Source organism: Perna viridis, chromosome 3 (genome assembly GCF_037379345.1).
Source record: "Perna viridis isolate PV_CMFRI_1.1 ecotype Kerala chromosome 3, ASM3737934v1, whole genome shotgun sequence".
In the NCBI taxonomy this organism is placed as follows: domain Eukaryota; kingdom Metazoa; phylum Mollusca; class Bivalvia; order Mytilida; family Mytilidae; genus Perna; species Perna viridis.
Genome location: NC_142447.1, coordinates 60738653 through 60758834, shown reverse-complemented (window position 1 = coordinate 60758834; position 20182 = coordinate 60738653). Strand labels below are relative to the sequence as shown.

The following is a 20182-nucleotide window of genomic DNA, read 5'->3' as shown; positions in this document are numbered from 1 at the left end:
AAGATTTTAATCAACAAAATTATTTCTCTAATTATTTTTACAAAATGGTGATTGGTTTTTTCTTTGGTTGTGTCACATTGTCTATAAAATCTCAGTGAAGTTATGTTATTTCTTACATTGTTCTCCCATAACAATTGGTGACATCATAGACAGATGAAAGCTAGAACTACCACCATGACACAGAATGACGCAGTCATTTTGAAAAATTAAGAGAAACTGAATCTACAACTTTATGATGTTGATTATGAGATTTCTCACATCTCGAAAAATACATTTTCAAATTTTTAATATGAAAATTTATTTTTCTCAATTTCATTGAAGTACTGTTTTCATCAATAAAAGCAAGCATTTCAATTCAATTTGACTTCCCAATTGTAAACTTCCCCATTCTTCATGGCAATATACCAACTTCTCCTGCCTAGAAAGTATACATTTCACATTGTCTAAGTCTATTATCTGTAAATAGACTTTCTCTGCAAAGCACAGATATTATCAAATAAACTTCCAAATCATGGGTACTTTCAGCCTTTGTTCATGTCATCACTACAGAAGTTTAAAGGTTGTCATCCCAATTTGAGCAATATGAAGCTCATATCTCACAGATGAGATAAGATATCCTCTATCAGATTCAACATCTTACCAATCTGACCACCTACCAAACTTGACATTTAGTAGCTCCTTAGACATAAGTGTATCAGAGCAAGTCAATTGAGCTAGCTTATATGATTCACTAAAGTATTTTTTCTGTTACAGATATTAATCACACTACTGTCATGTAAGGATGTTGAAATTACACAAAGATACATTTCATTTCCTTAGAGATCTTCAAGCAAATTCTTGATACAATGTAATTCTTTTTGCATGATTTATTGCTATGTTATATCAAGTTCAAGGTCAAATGTTCTGGCATTTTTAACTTGCATAGTTGGTATTGTCCCATGTTTTATGGTGCTTTCTTAATCTAATTTGATTATTCCAGATAATTTTCAACCATTTCTACAATATTTACTTTATTAACATCATGATGTTTTTAAATGAATTAATTTGCCCAAGTGTGAACTGTTTTTGATTAGACCCTTGCAAAGAGTAATAAAGGGAACAAATATACCATTAGAAATCAAAAGAATGCAATCCAGGGACAAATACCAGACAGGGAAAACAGACACACACAACAAAGAATACAAAATAACCAAAACAATACGTACAAAGAAACAAAAGTAAATGAGCAACTCAGTCTCCACTACAAACCTGGAGCATGGATCAGGTGCACTGGTAGGGTAAGCATCCTCTGTTTTTTCTAGAAACACAATCCAGTTGCTTATAAAAAGTCAAGTCCAGGATAGGCGAAAGAGGAAAGGAAAACTAAGACACGTTGAACAAATCGGTTCTCATGGTGCAGATGGATACACCTAGCGATCCACGATTTCAAAATGACAGCCATAAAACTTCTGTAGTTATGACTTCAATCTTGTAGCAATATAACTCTGTTCCAGACCCTTATTGTAAGAATTCTAGCGTGGTACAAAAAGTCTGCATAGTTCTGGCAAGCTCTGGCATAACGTATGAATTGTAATATGAAAACTCCATACCCAGACCTATGCTGAAGGAATGTTGCCACAGATGAAACGAAAGTTGGCAATACGGAAAGAAGTCATCGCATTTGTTGTATAGTTTGGTCAATAGTCTTCCTTTTTCATTGATCTCTAGGTGTTGGTCAAGATATGAGGCTGACTTCACAGTGTCTGTAGTATCTTTCATATCAATTTTGTTGGGGTAGATGCAATGTATTAAAATTCCCCCAAACTATGTTTGTTTGTTTGTTGGGGTTTAACGTCCGAGCAGCAATATTTCAGCTATATTCAGACGACCCCCAAACTAGGACTGTTTACTAATAATATGTCACCTATATGTATGTAGAGAAAACAGATATCAAAGGATCTGGCTAAATGATGTTTCTTCCTCTGGGTCAGATCCGTAATAAAATCAGCCCCATAAGAGTGAAGGAATAGGTCAGTTAGTAGAGGAGCACAGTTTGTTTTTATCAAAATGCTGAATATTTGTTGAAAAAAAGCTTCCTCCACACTGGAAGAACATGTTGTCGATAAAATATTATAGCATTTTGAAAATGTCTTCTTCAGTATATTTGGAAGCCGATTTGGAATCAATTTTTAAAAATATAAGGAATCTCTACTGAGCAAAGTCTGAAAAAAGGTATATAATTTTACACAACATTATGTGATTGTCAAATGATGTTTGATTTGAATGATTCAAGAGAATTTCCAAGGCAGCTGATGGTAAGAGAGGAAATGAACATATGTATGGAGTCATGATGTCACAACAGAACATGTCAAAAAAAAAAATCAGACCAAGGAGTTTATAATAATAATACAAAATGTATGTCTAGTCAATATCAAGAGATCTATGACAAGTTGTCTTTTTTAAGATTTGTTTATACTTCATTGTATACAAAGATATTTCCAAATTTTTTTGGTTTTTAAATTAAGATTTTTTAGGTATTGAGATGAGGATAAAGGAAATTTCAATACATTTTAAAAGTAACTTAATTAAAAAACTGAATGAAAGTTGAAAAATGAACTTTGTTTTAATAACAAAAACAAATTACATCTAAATATATACATCTATATCCTTCTCCTTTAGATTCCCTTTGAAAAAAGAAAAGTTTACTAGTCAGGGGGGAAAGTTCAGTGCATTATAAGACATAAGTTTTGGGGGGTAAAAATACAAAGGAATGAAGTAATTTGTGGTAAAAACACTTGGGGAGAATTAAAATAAGTTTTTTGACTGTTTAATTCAAAATATTTGTCTGATATGAAATAAAGTAACTCTGCTACATTACAATGTTTTCAAATGTACGCAAATTAGCGTAAGTAATAGACCTTTCTCATATTCCCAACTCTGACTTTTTTTTAATTTTGAGCAAAGGGAAGTAACTTTCCAACTTGAAACTGGTTTACTTGATTGGAGCATTGGACAGCAGTGGACTTCAAATTCAAATATTTGACTTATGTAGCTGCAGTAAGTACATGAATACTTTTAAATAATTTATATCAAACTATTTACCTAATTCATAATAACACAAAGGAAATAGTTTCACTTTCAAAGAAAAATGTTTACTGTTCTTCCTTTCCCCAAAACCAGGTTGTCATGTGTTGGTGGGTTAGGTCCCTTTAAAAAAAACGCTAAAATAGGTTGCATTCCCTATACATGAAAAAGGACTATTCGTCACAGGCTGTACATGCACATTTATTTTTTCGTGATTTATTTCACATACTGATGGACAACACATGCAAAGACCTTATAGATATAAAGTCCCTGATCAGACCAAGCAGCACTATAACTTTATCTTCGGGAGTGTTTCAGGCTTAAACGGTGTCATATTAAACAATTACATGTATTTACTTTTAAAGTTAAATTTTGATATACATAGTAGTTTAACTTATTTCTGCTGCAATCACAAATTTGGATTTTTTTGTAAATTAAATGCACACATGACCAAGAATTTTACCTTTGCCCCAGAACCATGATTGTAAATGCTGACCTACATAAGGAATGGATGAATGACAAGGGTCATCAGCCACCATAATTTTTTTTTTGTGTAACCTCTTTCTGGTGCAAATGTGAAATTCTTTGTCATGCATGCATTGAATTGTTATCTGATTTTAGTCAGAAATGCCTCCTACATAGCAGATAATTAATCAGTTCTGCTTATTTTATTGTAGGTTGAAAATAAATATCAAAATTTGAATCTAATTTTGAATATATACACAGATTTTTAGGGTGTACAGTAAATTACAATTTTGAACTCATAAAAAGAATAATAGACCATTTATGGAATGTTGAACTAATTTTGGATACGTTAGTAAACACCTCTTGACCTGACCTTGAAGACATGAGTTTAACAGGGTCAGGCCCCTGTTCTTCATTACAAAAAAAATCTAAATTTGTGATTACACCGGAAAGAGGTTCCACTTGAAATACAGTATGTAAGTCTCATCACATGACTCCGTGGTTTCTTGAAAATGGGTCCCAATTTATCATTAAAACACATGGAAACTTTCAAAGCGTTGAGTTCACTATTAAAAATAAAACATCTTCCTGTGTAAAATTACTTATAAAAATGATGAATATATATTTCTACATGATAAAAGTGAAAAGAAAAGCAATGGCGAGAAGATTTTTCATTGTAATGCAGTATTTTGAGATCCCAGAAGTAAGCAATTAAATGCAGATCGGTTTCCAGATTTCTTTGCAGTTCTAAGGGAACCAAAAGAATTTTTCAATTATCTTATATGAAAAAATTATGATGACTTAATGTTCATGCCCCAAGTCACTCAATGGAATCCCAGGTAAGTGATGAGATCATGAAGAATACTCCTATAGGAGAGTTCCCCGATCTCATTAGTGATGTCATATTCACTAATTTGCATATCATCAAGTGTCAAATTGGTTGGCAAATAAACAACTAAATAAACAATTGACAATTTCATGATTAGAATCTCAATTTTCAAACCTTGCCTTGAGACTTTTTCAATGTTTTGTTTTGATCAATACCTCGATATTCGAGACCTTAATCCCTGATCAAATTTTCAACCCAGTGCCATCTTTGAAGGCGTACCTCCCTCCTCATTCAAAATTCAAACTCCTTTTTCCAAACCCGATCAATCGTCATAAAATTAAAATAAAATTGATCAGAAATACTATGAGGGTGAATACAAGGAGTTTTACAGTTGTAGCTCTCCCTGCATTTGTGTTAACATTTATACAAGCCTTTGTTTTGACTCCTGACTGCGTAGCCCTGCCTCATTTAAAATTTAAACTCCTTCCACAAAACCAGATCTATCATCATAAAATTTAATTCATATTGATGACAAATGGTCTGAGGGTGTATATGAAATAATTTGTAGCTGTAGCCTCATATTCTTGCGTGATATCAATGTTTTTATTCGACCAACTGTTGATATAAAAAAAATGGTGGCTGGACTCACGCCCTCAAGAAAGGCATTCCCTCCTAAATTAAAGTTTGAGCTCCTTCTTCAAAACCCAAACAATCATCATAAAATTTGTTTTAAATTGATAAAATTGGTCTGATGGTATATATAAAGATGTTTATAGCTGTAGCTTTCCCTGCTTTTGTGATATCAATGTTTTATATGCCCTAATTATGACTGTATAGCCCTATAGGCAGCAAGTAGCTGTGGTTAGTATACTGAAATCTCGCCATGCGATATATTGCAATAATTTATGAGATGTGAATCCTTCTATATTTAACTCCTTGTTCTTGTATAGTCTAATTAGGTAAATTACTGAATACTTATTTAAAAATTCCATGGATAAAAAGAGTTTCATTGGCAGCGTAGGGAATCAAAAGAATTTTTCAATGATCTTAAAAAATGAAAAAGTTATGATGATTTAAAGTTGATGCCCCATGCCACTCTATGAATTTTTTTGCCAACCAAAACCAAATCACAGGTAAACATGGTAAGTGATGACATAACGAAGAACTCTTCTAATCTGTATATATATATATATATATTTTTACTTTGTTCTAAATCCTGCAGTTCCATATTGAATAATTCGGTCGTGTTTTTTCTTGTATGTTGTTTTTGAAAGGTCACTTATTTGGTTCATGTTTTCTTGCATTGTTGTTCATCGATATTGAAACTACTACTGTCCCAACTACTACTGTTCCACAGAGTTATCTCCTCTAGTACTGGGTAACCTCCCCTTGTTTATAGATAAACTTCCTGTCAAACAAAATAATCTTTTGACTTTTCAGACTGTTTCTTGAAATTTGTTTACATTCTTACATGTCGGAGTAAAGGAATTAAAACAATCAGCACGTTAAGGAATAGGTTTGGTATGTGGTAATATGAGAAAGTAGTTCAGTTAAATGTTATTGTACATTGTAAACACATGATTCATATTTCCTTTCTGCTCTTGAAGCCTCCTTCCCTAAATTATGGTTTGTGAAAAGCCAAAACAACGTTTACTTTTCAGTTGCTCTTTGTTGATTTTCAATATTTAAGTTTGCATGAGTTAAATATTATTCTTAATACTGATACTATGTACACAAGTTTGGCATACAGTTTACAAATCAATGGTACATGTAAGATCCATCCTATCCTAGTCATAATAATTATGTCATCTGGGGAGCGTGATTTTTCTTTTGCTTGGCGCCATAACATCAGATTTAAAAAATGCCTCGGCGAACATCATGATTATATGAACTAGATCCATCCTAGAGATCTGCTCAAGTGTATGGTCATTCCAGAGAAACTTAAAATAAAATAGAACAAATCAGCGGAGAGCAGCAAGATATGTCATACATGTGAACCTACTGGCGGTAGTTCAATTCTACCGGAATTAGAACCTTCCTACCGTTCTACCGTTGAAACAGAAAATCTACCACATTCTGAACTTCATACCGTAAACAAATTTTCACGCCATTTTTTTTAATTTACTGAATGAAAAAACCTGAGAGGATCGAAAAACGACATTTCCGGTTGATCTCGGGTAGACAGGTGAACATGTTAATTACCGTTAATTAGGGTCATAAAGAGTAATTTAGAAGCTTTAGTGGTTATCGACAAGACGTAATTTAAAAGATGTGTGATGATTATATAACAAAGGAGATGGTTGACAATTATCCAAAGTTTTAGTGGCACACGCTCAATTGATTAAATGATTTTTTACCGACGATTGGGACTGGTGTAAATATTAATGCGGGACATATGATCTTTTGATGGTTAAGGAAACGTTGACCATGCATTCACTGAAAATGAAATTGAATCAAAGTATGGCTTTTTTTTTTTTTTTCTTTCTTTTTTTTTATCCAAGTCAATGGAGGAACTTAGTGAATTTTTCTATTTGGAGTACTCTCACGATCATCGACCGTCAAAATGCCAAAACATAATATTTCATCTTCAGCACCTCCTGCCAAGAAAGCAAAGTACTGTTCCAACTTAAATGCTGCCTGGAAATCAAAGTTAAAGTGGTGCCAAACCAGTAATGACTATTTGAAATGAAATCATTTTGATGCATATTTATGCCATTGTAGCAATTGCATGTAGTGACAATTTTTAAATGAAAAATATTTATTTAATAGTAGATATTTACAAATGTAGTAATAATGACACTTTTAAATATAAGATATTTATGCTGTTCTTGTGATGTAAAAATTGTCAATAATAAACAAAATCATTAAAATGTCCAAGTGTTACTCCATCAAAAAGGTGTTTCCAAATATTCGAATAGAGTATTCAGCGTTTTTTCTCATGGAAACAGACTTAATACAAGGTTTTCCATAAGTTTCACACATATTTGACTTGTTACGCCGCCAAAAAAAAACACTGATAAAAAAACTTCCAGTTTTCAAACCAAATCTACAGATGAAAAATGACAAATCTCCAGTTTTGAAGGAATGACTTAGTCACATGTAAGATATGTTGCCAACAGATACCACAACTGAAACTACTGAGCTGAATTATATGAAACTGCACAGATGTTCGTTACGGTAACTTGCACTAAAACTGTGTTTGGATTTTTTATCCGTCCAAAAACGTGGCCACCATTACTAAAAATAGAACATAGGGGTCAGACAGTAGTTTTTCATGTATATCTCCAAAACCATTAGGTTTAGCCAATGTCTGACAAGAATAAGTGTTCAGCATTATGATATCTATATGTGGTCAAATTTTCATTTTGATGTGTTTAGCCATGTTGGCATTATTGCCCTTTTTCAACATTTTATTTGCTATTTTTAATGTTATTTCTTTCAAAAATCTTCTCCTCTCACACTACAAGACCAATTGGAACCAAACTTGGTATGAATGTTCCTTGAGGTATCCTGCATAGAACTGATGTGGGGATTTTTGATCTGTAGAAAAAAATGGTGACCTTTGCTAAAAATAGAATATAGGGGTCAGACAGTAGTTTTTTGCATATATCTCCAAAAACGTTAAGTTTAGTTAAATTCTGACCGGGTAAAAGTGTTTAGCATGAGATCTATCTTCGGTCAAATTTTCATTTTAATCCATCAAGCCATGTTGGAGTTATTGCCCTTTTTCAACGGTTTCAACTATTTTTAATGTTATTTCTTTCAAAAATCTTCTCCTCTGACAATATTTACCAATTGAACCAAAACTTGATATGAATGTTCCTTGGGGTATCCTGCAAAGAACTGATGTGAGGATCTTTGATATTTATTTCGATAGAGCTTGAAATAAGCTTTCCATCGATATATTATTTAGCTGGGTTATATTCTTGTACATCAAAAATGGACAGCCTACTATCCTACTATTAAGCATGTTAAGTGAAAGTAAAGTTAACTTCTAGACATACATGTAGTACATTGTAATGGTAGCATTTTTTGTTCATGTAGATTTAAATAGCCATTCAAGCCACCAGTGCCCATGGTTTTATAAACGATCTCAAACAAAGAGATTTCTTCAATCTTTTCTCAAGTAAACTTTGACCAATCAGATCACTTAAAAATTGAAGATTTGAGGAAAAACTCAGAATTTGAGGAAATTCCCAACTTGAGACCGTCCTGAACTCACCATTGTTAACAACAACAACTAAATACACTGATTTTTTGGTATTTATATATTGTAGGTATATTGAAGCTGATGAACTGGTACATGTTCAAGTGTGATGTGTATACAGTAACATGAGTGACCAGAACTCTCCCCCTTTACCAAAGGGGTCTTATAATTTTAACTTTGATGACTTCGATGAGAACACAAACCCTTTTGAAACCAAATCCAAAATTAAATCATTAGATAATGATCCAAACATTGATCCGTTTAAACCAAGTAAGACACTCAGTGTGTCACCAACAACTTCTAATAACAATATACTAGACTCTGTCAGCAGTGAAGGTGACACTGTTAATCATGTAGAACAACCAGTCAAAACTAGGAATAAGATTCCAAGGTCACCTGTTCAATCACCAGATAATCAGCTCGATATATCTGATGATCAACCAGCTATGCAAGACTCCTCACCAGAACAACCTGAGTCCATGTCACAGTCCCAAGACTCTACACCTGAAGACATGCCTAAACGTCAGAGGTACATGTATGATGTTTAGATATTGATGTCAATTTAATGTAATATAATCTTTGTCTGATATCCATCTAAGTAAATGGACAAACACAACAACGAACATAAACTAAAATAATACATTCAAAGTAACAAAAGTAAATGAGCAACTTGGACTCCACTAAAAACTGGGAGCAAGGACCAGGTGCACTTGTAGGGTAAGCGTCCTCTACTTTTCTAGAAACACCCCCTGGGCTGCTCATAAAAAGTCAAGTCAGGGGTATACGAAATTGGAAAGGAAAACTATGACACATTGAACAAATCAATTTTCATGGTGCAGATGGATACACCGAATGATCCACAAGTTCATGACGACCATAAAACTTCTGTGGTGATGATTTCAATCTTGTAGCAACATAACCCTGTTCCAGAAGCCTAATTGTAAGTAGTCTAGAGCAATACAAAACGTCTGTGTAGTTACGACAACCTCTGGCATGTATTAGTTGTGTTATGAAAAATCCATAGGTTATGCCAGAGAGTAATCGAAGTTAGAAACTATAATTTTCAGATAATTATGTATTCTGAAACAAAAATTGTTAGGCCTTTATTTTTGAAGTGCACATGTTTATACAATATATCTACAATAAAGGATATATGTACAGGTATTGATTAAAATAAAATGTACTATTTATGGTAAAGAAAGTGAAATATTGTTTTCAGACAAACTTTGTTTTATTTTTTTTCAGTCAGAAGAAACCAGCAATAAAGAAAGGAATAAAGAAACCAAAATTCAAGTCGAAATTGAAACCACCCCCTAATTTTGGAGCACAGGTATTATTAAGGTTTCCTGATCCTAATTTCTTCTTTGTAAATGGTTCCTGCTTCTACATATCTTCACTTTAATGTAATTACAAGAGTAATTGTGGTTGTTTAATGGTACAGTGGTTACTATGTTAGTTGTTATGGTACAGTGCTGTTACTGCTGTCAAACCTCGATGTGTCAAATTCGGATTAGTAGAAATCATGGATAGCTATGACTAATTATAAAGTCCCAGCAAAACTCTCCTTACTCCTATACAATTTTACCTTGAATGACTCAAACTGAGATGAATCGAAACCTTGGATAACTCAAGGTAATCAATCAAACCCCTCGATAAGACTTCAAAGTTAATTAACCCTGATATCTCAAAGTCAACTATTTAGTCGGAAAACTGATTGCTTTATTACTAACCATGGTCGAAGGGTGTTTTAACAATGATTAGCATGGCTTTTAAAATTAATCTGTTGCCACTCTTTATGGCTTGATTTGAGTATTTAATTAATTTAAAATTGCACGTGTAGTGAAAAGAAAGGAAATTTATTAATTACATGTTGAAATTCACACTAACAGTGATATCAGATATTTTGATATTTTGGTGAAAAATTTTTAAAAATACAGATGAATTGTAATGGTATCTGACTACTTAGTGAAACATCAAACAAATGATAGTAAGTGTATTTCAATGACTACTTTCGTTTCGCTAGTGAATTTGAAATTTTATCTTAATAAATTTAGAGCACATGGTTTGATGATACTCCTGATTGTGAGTCAAACAAAGCTGCATATTATTATGAAATATGACATTTTCAATATAGAAAAATAAAAAGGAAATTTCACTAAAACACTCAGTGCCATTCAGTTTTTCAAAAATGATATACAACATGCCAAAAAATGTCTTCTGATATGAAACAAAGACATTACGAAGTACCATGTAAAGTGAAGTAAATGTACTTGTATAAGCACAACAAATGATGTAAATGCAGAAACAATTATTGACCAAACTACTATATTTCCAGTTTATCCTTGACCTTGAATTACTCAAACCTTGGATAACTCAAACAGTTTTGCTTGGTTGAACGAGGTTTGACTATACGATAGTTGTTGTACCATTGTAACTATGATACATGTAGTTGTTATTGTCTATAAACAATTGGTGTCTGGAAAATAACTTAAATACTAGAAAAACTGTGAGAAATACTTAGTAAAATGATACTTCCCCATTCTACAGTAAAATGATACTCTCACTCTCACTCCCCCATTCTATAGTAAAATGATACTCCCCCATTCTGTAGTAAAATGATACTCTCACTCCCCCATTCTATAGTAAAATGATACTCTCACTCCCCCATTCTATAATAAAATGATATTCCCCCATTCTACAGTAAAATGATACTCCCCATTCTACAGTAAAATGATACCCTCACCTTCCCCATTCTATAGTAAAATGATACTCCCCCATTCTATAGTAAAATGATACCCTTACTCCCCCATTCTATAGTAAAATGATACTCTCACTCCCCCATTCTACAGTAAAATGATACCATCACCCTCCCCATTCTATAGTAAAATGATACTCCCCCATTCTATAGTAAAATGATACCCTCACTCCCCCATTCTATAATAAAATGATATTCCCCCATTCTACAGTAAAATGATACTCCCCTTCTACAGTAAAATGATACCCTCACCTTCCCCATTCTATAGTAAAATGATACTCCCCCATTCTATAGTAAAATGATACCCTTACTCCCCCATTCTATAGTAAAATGATACTCTCACTCCCCCATTCTACAGTAAAATGATACCATCACCCTCCCCATTCTATAGTAAAATGATACTCCCCCATTCTATAGTAAAATGATACCCTCACTCCCCCATTCTATAGTAAAATGATACTCTCACTCCCCATTCTAGTGTAAAATGATACTCTCACTCCCCATTCTAGTGTAAAATGATACTCTCACTCCCCATTCTACAGTAAAATGATACCATCACCCTCCCCATTCTATAGTAAAATGATACCCTCACTTCCCCATTCTATAGTAAAATGATACTCCCCCATTCTATAGTAAAATGATACCCTCACTCTCCCATTCTATAGTAAAATGATACTCTCACTCCCCATTCTATAACATGCACCTGTTGACCTTTAAATTGATTTAGATCATGTTATGTGTAGGGGGATGAGAATAAGACATTATCACTGGCATCAATGTGATGCCCCTAATTGCAGTTACGGATATCCTGTGATGGTGGATGCTTATTGTGGTAAGAAATAATATTATCAGTTTTGTAATAAAAACAGATTATTCGCCTGAATTTCATGTTTTATTAATGTATTATTTGATTTTGAACTAAAATACAGAGAAATGTATTCATAGTTTATACACTAATAGGAGACTACAACTGTTAAAAAAAAGCAGGTGGTTATTTGGGTAACTGTAAAAATTGATGTCCATAAATAATATAAAATTCTGAATGAAGATGTCCGTAACTGATATGAAATTCTGAATAAAGATGTCTGTAACTTAAAAATATGATACAAATTGTCATTTATTAGTCCCTTACCAGTGAACCAAAGGTCAAACTGGTTTCCCACACTTTTTTTGTCATGCTTGAAGATATTGCTTGAAATTTGGTGTATAGTTTAACCATCATGTTTTGTTTCAGTTCAGTGATTTATTTGGGCACTTATGGTCCTTGGAAGATTTAAAATCTCCTTTTCCTTCAAATTATTTCAAGATATAAAAGTAAAGTCATTTTACAAAATTATTTAATGAAAGTTCTAACGAAGGAATTCTTATGCAGCCAATCATGTTCAGAAAATAATCTTGTGCATACATTTCATGTGTAGTTTTTTCAGCAATGATCTGGTCTGAACTGGTGAACTAGTTGAGGCATATTAAAGTGTATACTTCATTGTTAACTAAATAATTTTGAAGCACTATTGATCCCTTGGACTTGGTAAATTTATTAATAAAGCCATTTTTGCTCACCTTTTTTCATGCATAAAAATATTGATTTGAAATTTTGTACATAGTTTTACCATGAAAAGTAACAGACCAATATCAGATTTTGTTCAGGTCCAATAACCTTTTTTGCAGAGTTATTTTCTTTGAACTTAGTAAACCTATACAAATAATCAATTTTCCACAGTGTTTGTGTTATGCTTGGAGATGTTTCTGTGAAATGTGGTATGCAGTTTTACCATCACAAATTATAGATCATGTCCAAATTTTATCCTGTCCGATAATGATAAATTACAGTCACATTGGCGCCAGTGAATTATAGAAGATGAAATTCAGATGTCTGTAGGGGTTGAGTTGATAATAATGGGAGAATGAGATTCAGATATTTGTCATGTGTATTTTTTAGGAGGTTGAGATGTAAATATTTGTAAAATGACGGTATATATTTGTCATGTGTATTTTATAGGAGGATGAGATGTAAATGTTTGTAAAAGGATGGCATATTTTTGTCATGTGTATTTTATAGGAGGATGAGATGTAAATGTTGCTAAAAGGATGGCATATATTTGCCATGTGTATTTTATAGGAGGATGAGATTTAAATGCTGGTAGAAGGTGGCATTCAGATATTTGTCATGTGTATTTTATAGGAGGATGAGATGTAAATGTTACTAAAAGGATGGCATATATTTGTCATGTGCATTTTATGGGAGGATGAGATTTAAATGCTTGTAGAAGGTGGCATTCAGATATTTGTCATGTGTATTTTATAGGAGGATGAGATGTAAATGTTACTAAAAGGATGGCATATATTTGTCATGTGTATTTTATAGGAGGATGAGATTTAAATGTTTGTAGAAGGGTGGCATTCAGATATTTGACATGTGTATTTTATAGGAGGATGAGATGTTAATGTTTGTAGAAGGGAGGACATGATTCAGGTGTTTGTTATTTGTATTTTGCAGGAGGACAAGATTCCAATGTTTGTCATTTGTATTTTGTAGGAGGACCTGATTCAGATGTTTGTCATTTGTATTTTGTAGGAGGATGTGATTCAGATGTGTGTCATTTCTATTTTGTAGGAGGACGAGATTTTTATGTTTGTTATTTGTATTTTATAGGTGGAGATGATTCAGATGTTTGTCATTTGTATTTTGTAGGAGGACGTGATTCTGATGTTTGTCATTTGTATTTTGTAGTAGGACGAGATTCAGATGTTTGCCATTTGTATTTTGTAGGAGGACGTGATTCCGATGTTTGTCATTTGTATTTTGTAGGAGGACGTGATTCAGATGTGTGTCATTTGTATTTTGTAGGACGAGGAGATTCAGATGTTTGTTATTTGTATATTGTGGTAGGATGTGATTCCAATGTTTGTCATTTGTATTTTGTAGGAGGACGAGATTCAGATGTTTGTCATTTGTATTTTGTAGTAGGACGTGATTGTGATGTTTGTCATTTGTATTTTGTAGGAGGACTTGAATCAGATGTTTGTCATTTTTATTTTGTAGGAGGACGAGATTCAGATGTTTGTTATTTGTATTTTGTAGGAGGACATGATTCCGATGTTTGTCATTTGTATTTTGTAGGAGGATGAGATTCAAATATTTGCTCCACAACCTTCCAGTGTTACCAGTGACAATACAGCCACCAGTGAACCATCTTCAGAAATATTACATGATCAGGACTTATCAAATAAAAATAATATGGTGTCATCTAATGAGAATGCTGCTGATTTTTCTGCTGACACACCTGGTGACAAAGTTAATAAAAAGAACTTTCTGAAAGAGCCAAGTAATGTACAAACAGAAATGGACAAGAGTCTGGAAATGGTTCATGATTTTGGAGCCAATGAAATGCCATATGTAGAAAATGAAGGAATATCACCAGCACCTGAAGGTATATAATCATATTAAATGGCCACAGACCTTCAATTTTGTAGGGTTATATACATTTTTTCACTGACATTTTCGGCTGTAGCTTGGATCCTATCATTGGTTCAGATATAAGGGACCTCTCAAATCGACTGGAATACACCTGGGACACTCCACTTGAAATATCCGAGGACGAAGTGTGGTTTTCCCCCCTAATCTCCAAACCTTGGAGTAATACCTAAATGTCCTCCCTAGAAGCAAAATAATCCTTGAAACTTGGTTTGCATCTAAACCAATACTTTTGGATTTAAATTTTATTTAATCCATCTTTTTGTCAAGTGTTCCAAAGATTTTAAAGTCTAATACACTTCACTTTGAGTAATCAATGTAACTGATATTCTTGCATGACATCCAAGTATCGGTTGGAATTTAGTGTCTGTCCAGTACTATTTTTTCTGACTCAGGCCAAAGTTCATTCGAAGTATTGGGCCAGATCAAAGATTTAATTTCAATTCAAAGAAGGATGACATTTTCAAGAGCTAGTTTGATTAGATATATGTTATAAATTGTTGATCTTAAGGATATCACAATTGTATTTTAACATGAATAACTTGAATTCTGGTGGTTTATTTTACATTGTCTATGATTTGGTTATTTTACCTACTCCTTGGACACCATTGATGATAGCTGACATTGTGATTGGTTGTTGTTTGATTGTGATCCATTGTCTGTCAAATTTGATTGGTCAAAAGTGACGTTTTTTTTTATGTTTTCTGTAACAACTGGTAATGTCATAGAGGAACAATTGCTAGAAATTCAGTAAAAGCATAGTCTTCACAAATGTTAGATGCAGAATGTCAAACAGCCAAATATTCCAAAAGAACCATAGAATAAAAGATTTATTAATTTGTGAAGCTTGCATATTGCAAAATACCAACTCTCTTTATTTAATTTCAACATCCTAACAAACTCACTAAGGTTCACCTGTTATAATGTTGAAATTAAATAAGTTAAGTTGATATTTTGCGATGTTCCCTTCATTATGACACCTATAATCATCAATAATAGAAACTCCTTTTCATATTCGATATATTTTATTGGTTCAGCGTTGCTATTTTTCACATTCCAGTAGAGCAGTGATTCAGTTGGTATATTTAACTTTTTAATGTTCAGTGATTGCGTGATTTAGTGATTTAGTTGGTATATTTTACATTTTAGTTCAGTTGATTTGGTTAAGTGATTCTACTTGTATTTTTTTCATTTTAGTGTTCAGCGATTCGGTTGGTTTAGACATTGCTGGTGATGCTCAGGTAAGATTTATACAAGCTATGAATGCAGTGAAAGAAATTAAAAGTAGACCTACGAACCGAGTCTATGTAAAAACAAGCAGGTCTATGTTGAAATTGTCTCAATTTCCTTTGAAATGTACAGTGCGATCTACATAAAATTATGATTGGTCTATGTTGATCAAAAATTACGTTTCTAACACTGTGAATGCCATCAACTAATGTCTTTTATGAATTGCCCTCTATTGTCAAGGTTCAACAAAGGTATATGAAAATCTCATTACAAATTCAGTACTCTCTTTTCATTTTGGAAAAAACAAGATGGCTGACATTTTGAGTTTGAATTCCTTGCAACTCTATTTGAAAATGTACTAAAACCACTGTCCCTTTAGTAATTCGGACTATATTGCAATTATCCAACTGTTCATCCATCAGTTATACTCTCCTTTAACAAATATCACAGCTTCTTGGTATATTGCATGATGATTCCACTTTGCAGGTTTAACAAAAATAGTTGTGTGGAGATATTCTTAGCATGACTTAGCATGCAACATCTTGTTTGAAAAATTTTGATAATACTAGGCCTAAATATTGCACAGATTAACTTCTCTAGATGATAGACTACCTGGTAAATAACAATAAAACCCATCATTGCCATACATTTATGTAGATATATCAATGCCTGTCATTTAGATGACATTAAAGGCACCTTTCTTGTAAATAAATATACAGTTAACTCTAGAAACAAGTCAAAAATTTTAATTGATACAATCAAAAATAAGTATGATTAGATTCTCCTGTGGATTGTTATGACAATAGATATATCATTGTACAATTGAATTATTATTTATAGATAAATTCTGTGTACTTAGCTGGGAATGAGAATGTTGAACAGTCATCAGGAAAGTCCTCAGGTAAGGTTCTATTTATAGTAATTGTTGTGCAATATTAATGTATAGTAGATATCTATAGAAGTTTTATAGGTGCATGACTTGTTACACATTCATATGTACACACCATGTTTTTATAATCACTACAACTTTACTAAATTATTTTCTCTGTGTTCATCTTTTTATGTACAAAACAGATGGTTTATAGGCTCACCTAGACAAAAAGTTCATGTGAGATATTGACTTTGCACCAGTCATGGTCTGTCATCAACATTTCTTTAAAAATCATCTTCTCTGAATATATTGCTAGGTGAATCATTGCCTTATTTGGTAAACAGCATTTTTGGGGTATGTACTATAAAAATGATTTGTTTATATAGATCAAGCATAATGGTATCACCCTGTTGTCTTTGGTGTCTGTTACCTTTAGTTTATTTATGATTACTTCAGGAACACTTATTCAAACTTTTTAAAATTTTTTAAGTAACAGTCTTTGTAAGAATCATGCAAAATCTGAAATATGTGATACACCTCAAAAAAGGCTACATATTTTTATTTTTGTGATTATTAAAGTTGTTTTATGGGTCTATACTATGAAATGTGTAATTATTCATTCCAATCTGCCTGCTCTTAGTAGATAGTCAACATTGAAAATCCAATAGATTTTATTGTATTTGAGTGTCATTTACAGAGTTATCTCCCTTAATTTTGAAATCTACAGTGCATTCTATATAATTTTTATCTCCTAAGAACACGGGTTATATGAAAAACCACATGTTAATTTCTGTTTACTGTGACATTTCAAACAAAATATCAAAAATAAAAATATGTAGGCTTTTTACCTAGGAATCACATTTTGCATGATCCTTAGCTGGAGTACTACTTAAAACATTGTTCCAAAGGACATGTTTGAGGGCCCTATAGTTTTTGGAGGTTTTTGCCCAAGTAAGCTAATCAGGCTCTAGTTGTGAACTAGAGATCTGTGTGAGTAGTTGTCATCATGCTGATCTGCCTCCATTCAGTCAAATAAGATAACTAATCCTTATGGCAATACTATATGTTCAGGTCAAAGTTGTGTAGGATGGTTCATCTGACAGGTCATGATACAAGTTCTTTGATATTGTCATTCTGTATCAGAAACCTATTTAGTGTCAAGTATTTAAGCACAGTCAAAAGTCTGTCTGAGCTGTATCAAGTTCACACTTGTCCCAACTGTTCAGGATTCAACTCAGCAGTTGTATCAAGCTATTTTTATAAGAATTACAGACACAACAAAAATAATTCTGATACTTAAAAGATCTGTGTGTTTACTGTTATTTGAGGAATCTACTTCCAGGAAACTCATTCTTAAAAGCTTTATTGAACCATGTCACTAGAAAAGGGAGAAAGTTTGGTATGTGAATATTTTGAAATATTTCTCCTTTTGAATGATTCTTATTGTTTACTTGTTTCATACTAGTAACTTTTCTTATGTATCATTTCATTCTTTCAAACTAGCAAGTTTTATTGTGTATCAGTTCAATCAAACTAGCTACTTCTCTTATGTATCATTTCATTCTGTCACAGTTGTGTATCACTGTAGTCAGACAAGCAATTACAGTAGTGTATCAATTCAATTAGAAAAGTTGTTACATTAGTGTATCAGTTCAGTCAGACAAGCTGTAACTGTAGTGTATCAGTTCAGCCAGACAAGCTGTTACACTAATGTATCAGTTTAGCCAGACAAGCCGTAACAATAGCTTATCAGTTCAGTCAGACAAGCTGTAACAGTAGTGTATCAGTTCAGTCAGACAAGCTGTAACAGTAGTGTATCAGTTCAGCCAGACAAGCTGTAACAGTAGTGTATCAGTTCAGCCAGACAAGCTGTAACAGTAGTGTATCAGTTCAGCCAGACAAGCTGTAACAGTAGTGTATCAGTTCAGTCAGACAAGCTGTAACAGTAGTGTATCAGTTCAACCAGACAAGCTGTTACTGTTGTGTATCAGATCAGCAAACTAGCAATAACAGTTGTGTATCCATTCAGTCAAACTAGCAGTTACTGCTATATATCAGTAGTCAAACCAGTTATAACAGTTGTATATCCATTCAGTCAAACCAGTTATAACAGTTGTGTATCCATTCAGTCAAACTAGCAGTTACTGTTGTATGTCAGTAGTCAAACAGGTTATAACAGTTAGTTTAAACATATTTTATTTGCATAATTGTGTATCCATTCAGTCAAACTAGCAGTTACTGTTGTGTATCAGTAGTCAAAAAAGTTATTACAGTTGTATATCCATTCCGTCAAACCAGTTATAACAGTTGTATATCCATTCAGTCAAACCAGTTATAACGGTTGTGTATCCATTCAGTCAAACTAGCAGTTACTGCTATGTATCAGTAGTCAAACAAGCAATAATAGTTATAATAGTTGTGTATCCATTCAGTCAAACTAGCAGTTACTGTTGTGTATCAGTAGTCAAAAAAGTTATTAAAGTTGTGTATCAGTAGTCAAACAAATTATTACAGTTGTGTATCAGTGAAATTAGTAATTTTTAATTTCTGATGTTGTTTCTTTCAAAATCTTCTCCTCTGAAACGACCTAATCAATTAGAACAAAATTTGGCATGAATATTTCATAGAGTATTCTGCATAGATCTGATGATAGGATTTTTAATCTGTAGAAAAACATGGCCTCTGTTACTAAAAATAAATTAAAGAGGTCAGACAGAATTTTTTCTCATATATCTCCAAAACTATTAAGTTTAGCCAAATTCTTTCATTCCATAAATGATCCTTATTATAAGGCCTACAAAAGTCTGCTTGGATCGAAGTTGTCTGACGACTCCTTGTTAGAGTTATTGCCCTTGAAAACTATGATAGATAAAAAGAAACTTTCAATTGTTGAAATGATCCTTATGAAAAGGTCTACAAAAGTTTGCAGGGGATAAAAAAATTCTGACAATTTTCAGCCAATATCTTAAAAACTGTAATAGATAGAAACTTTCAATTGATGACATGATTGTTGGATAACTCCTTGTTAGAGTTATTTCTCTTAAATGGCAAAAATTTAACCAGGTGAGCTAATGCCATCACTTGGTGTCAGTCGTCCTCGTTAACAATTTATTTAAATATCTTCTTCTATGAAAATACTTAACCAATTAGAACCAAACTTGGCATGAATGTTAATTAGAGTGTTCTGCATAGAACTGAAGTGGGGATTTTTTATACGTTAAAAAACATGTTTGCTGTTACAAAAACAAAATATAAGGGTGAGACAGAAGTTTTTTGCATATATTTTC

The 20182-nt window shown here is 32.8% G+C and overlaps 2 protein-coding genes across 10 annotated transcripts in view; one reads left to right on the top strand and one right to left on the bottom strand.

Moving 5' to 3' along the window:
* The window catches only part of LOC148623200 (phosphoacetylglucosamine mutase-like), a 29674-nt gene extending 23973 nt beyond the window's left edge, over positions 1–5701 (bottom strand). The window contains exon 1 of the mRNA XM_088573827.1: positions 5561–5701. Coding sequence (XP_088429953.1) covers positions 5561–5661 — 101 coding nt within the window. The 5' untranslated portion in view covers positions 5662–5701. The remainder of the gene's footprint in view (positions 1–5560) is intronic.
* A 40-nt stretch (positions 5702–5741) lies between these two features.
* Positions 5742–20182, top strand: part of LOC148623198 (uncharacterized) — a 44694-nt gene continuing 30253 nt past the window's right edge. For 5 of the 9 annotated variants that reach the window (XM_088573824.1, XM_088573822.1, XM_088573817.1 and 2 more), the window contains exons 1-7: positions 5742–5878; positions 8635–9093; positions 9810–9894; positions 14441–14750; positions 15992–16035; positions 16865–16925; positions 18238–18294. In XM_088573824.1, coding sequence (XP_088429950.1) covers positions 8690–9093; positions 9810–9894; positions 14441–14750; positions 15992–16035; positions 16865–16925; positions 18238–18294 — 961 coding nt within the window. In that variant the 5' untranslated portion in view covers positions 5742–5878; positions 8635–8689. The remainder of the gene's footprint in view (positions 5879–8634; positions 9094–9809; positions 9895–14440; positions 14751–15991; positions 16036–16864; positions 16926–18237; positions 18295–20182) is intronic. The other 4 variants (XM_088573825.1, XM_088573823.1, XM_088573821.1 and 1 more) reach the window with 1 other exon arrangement.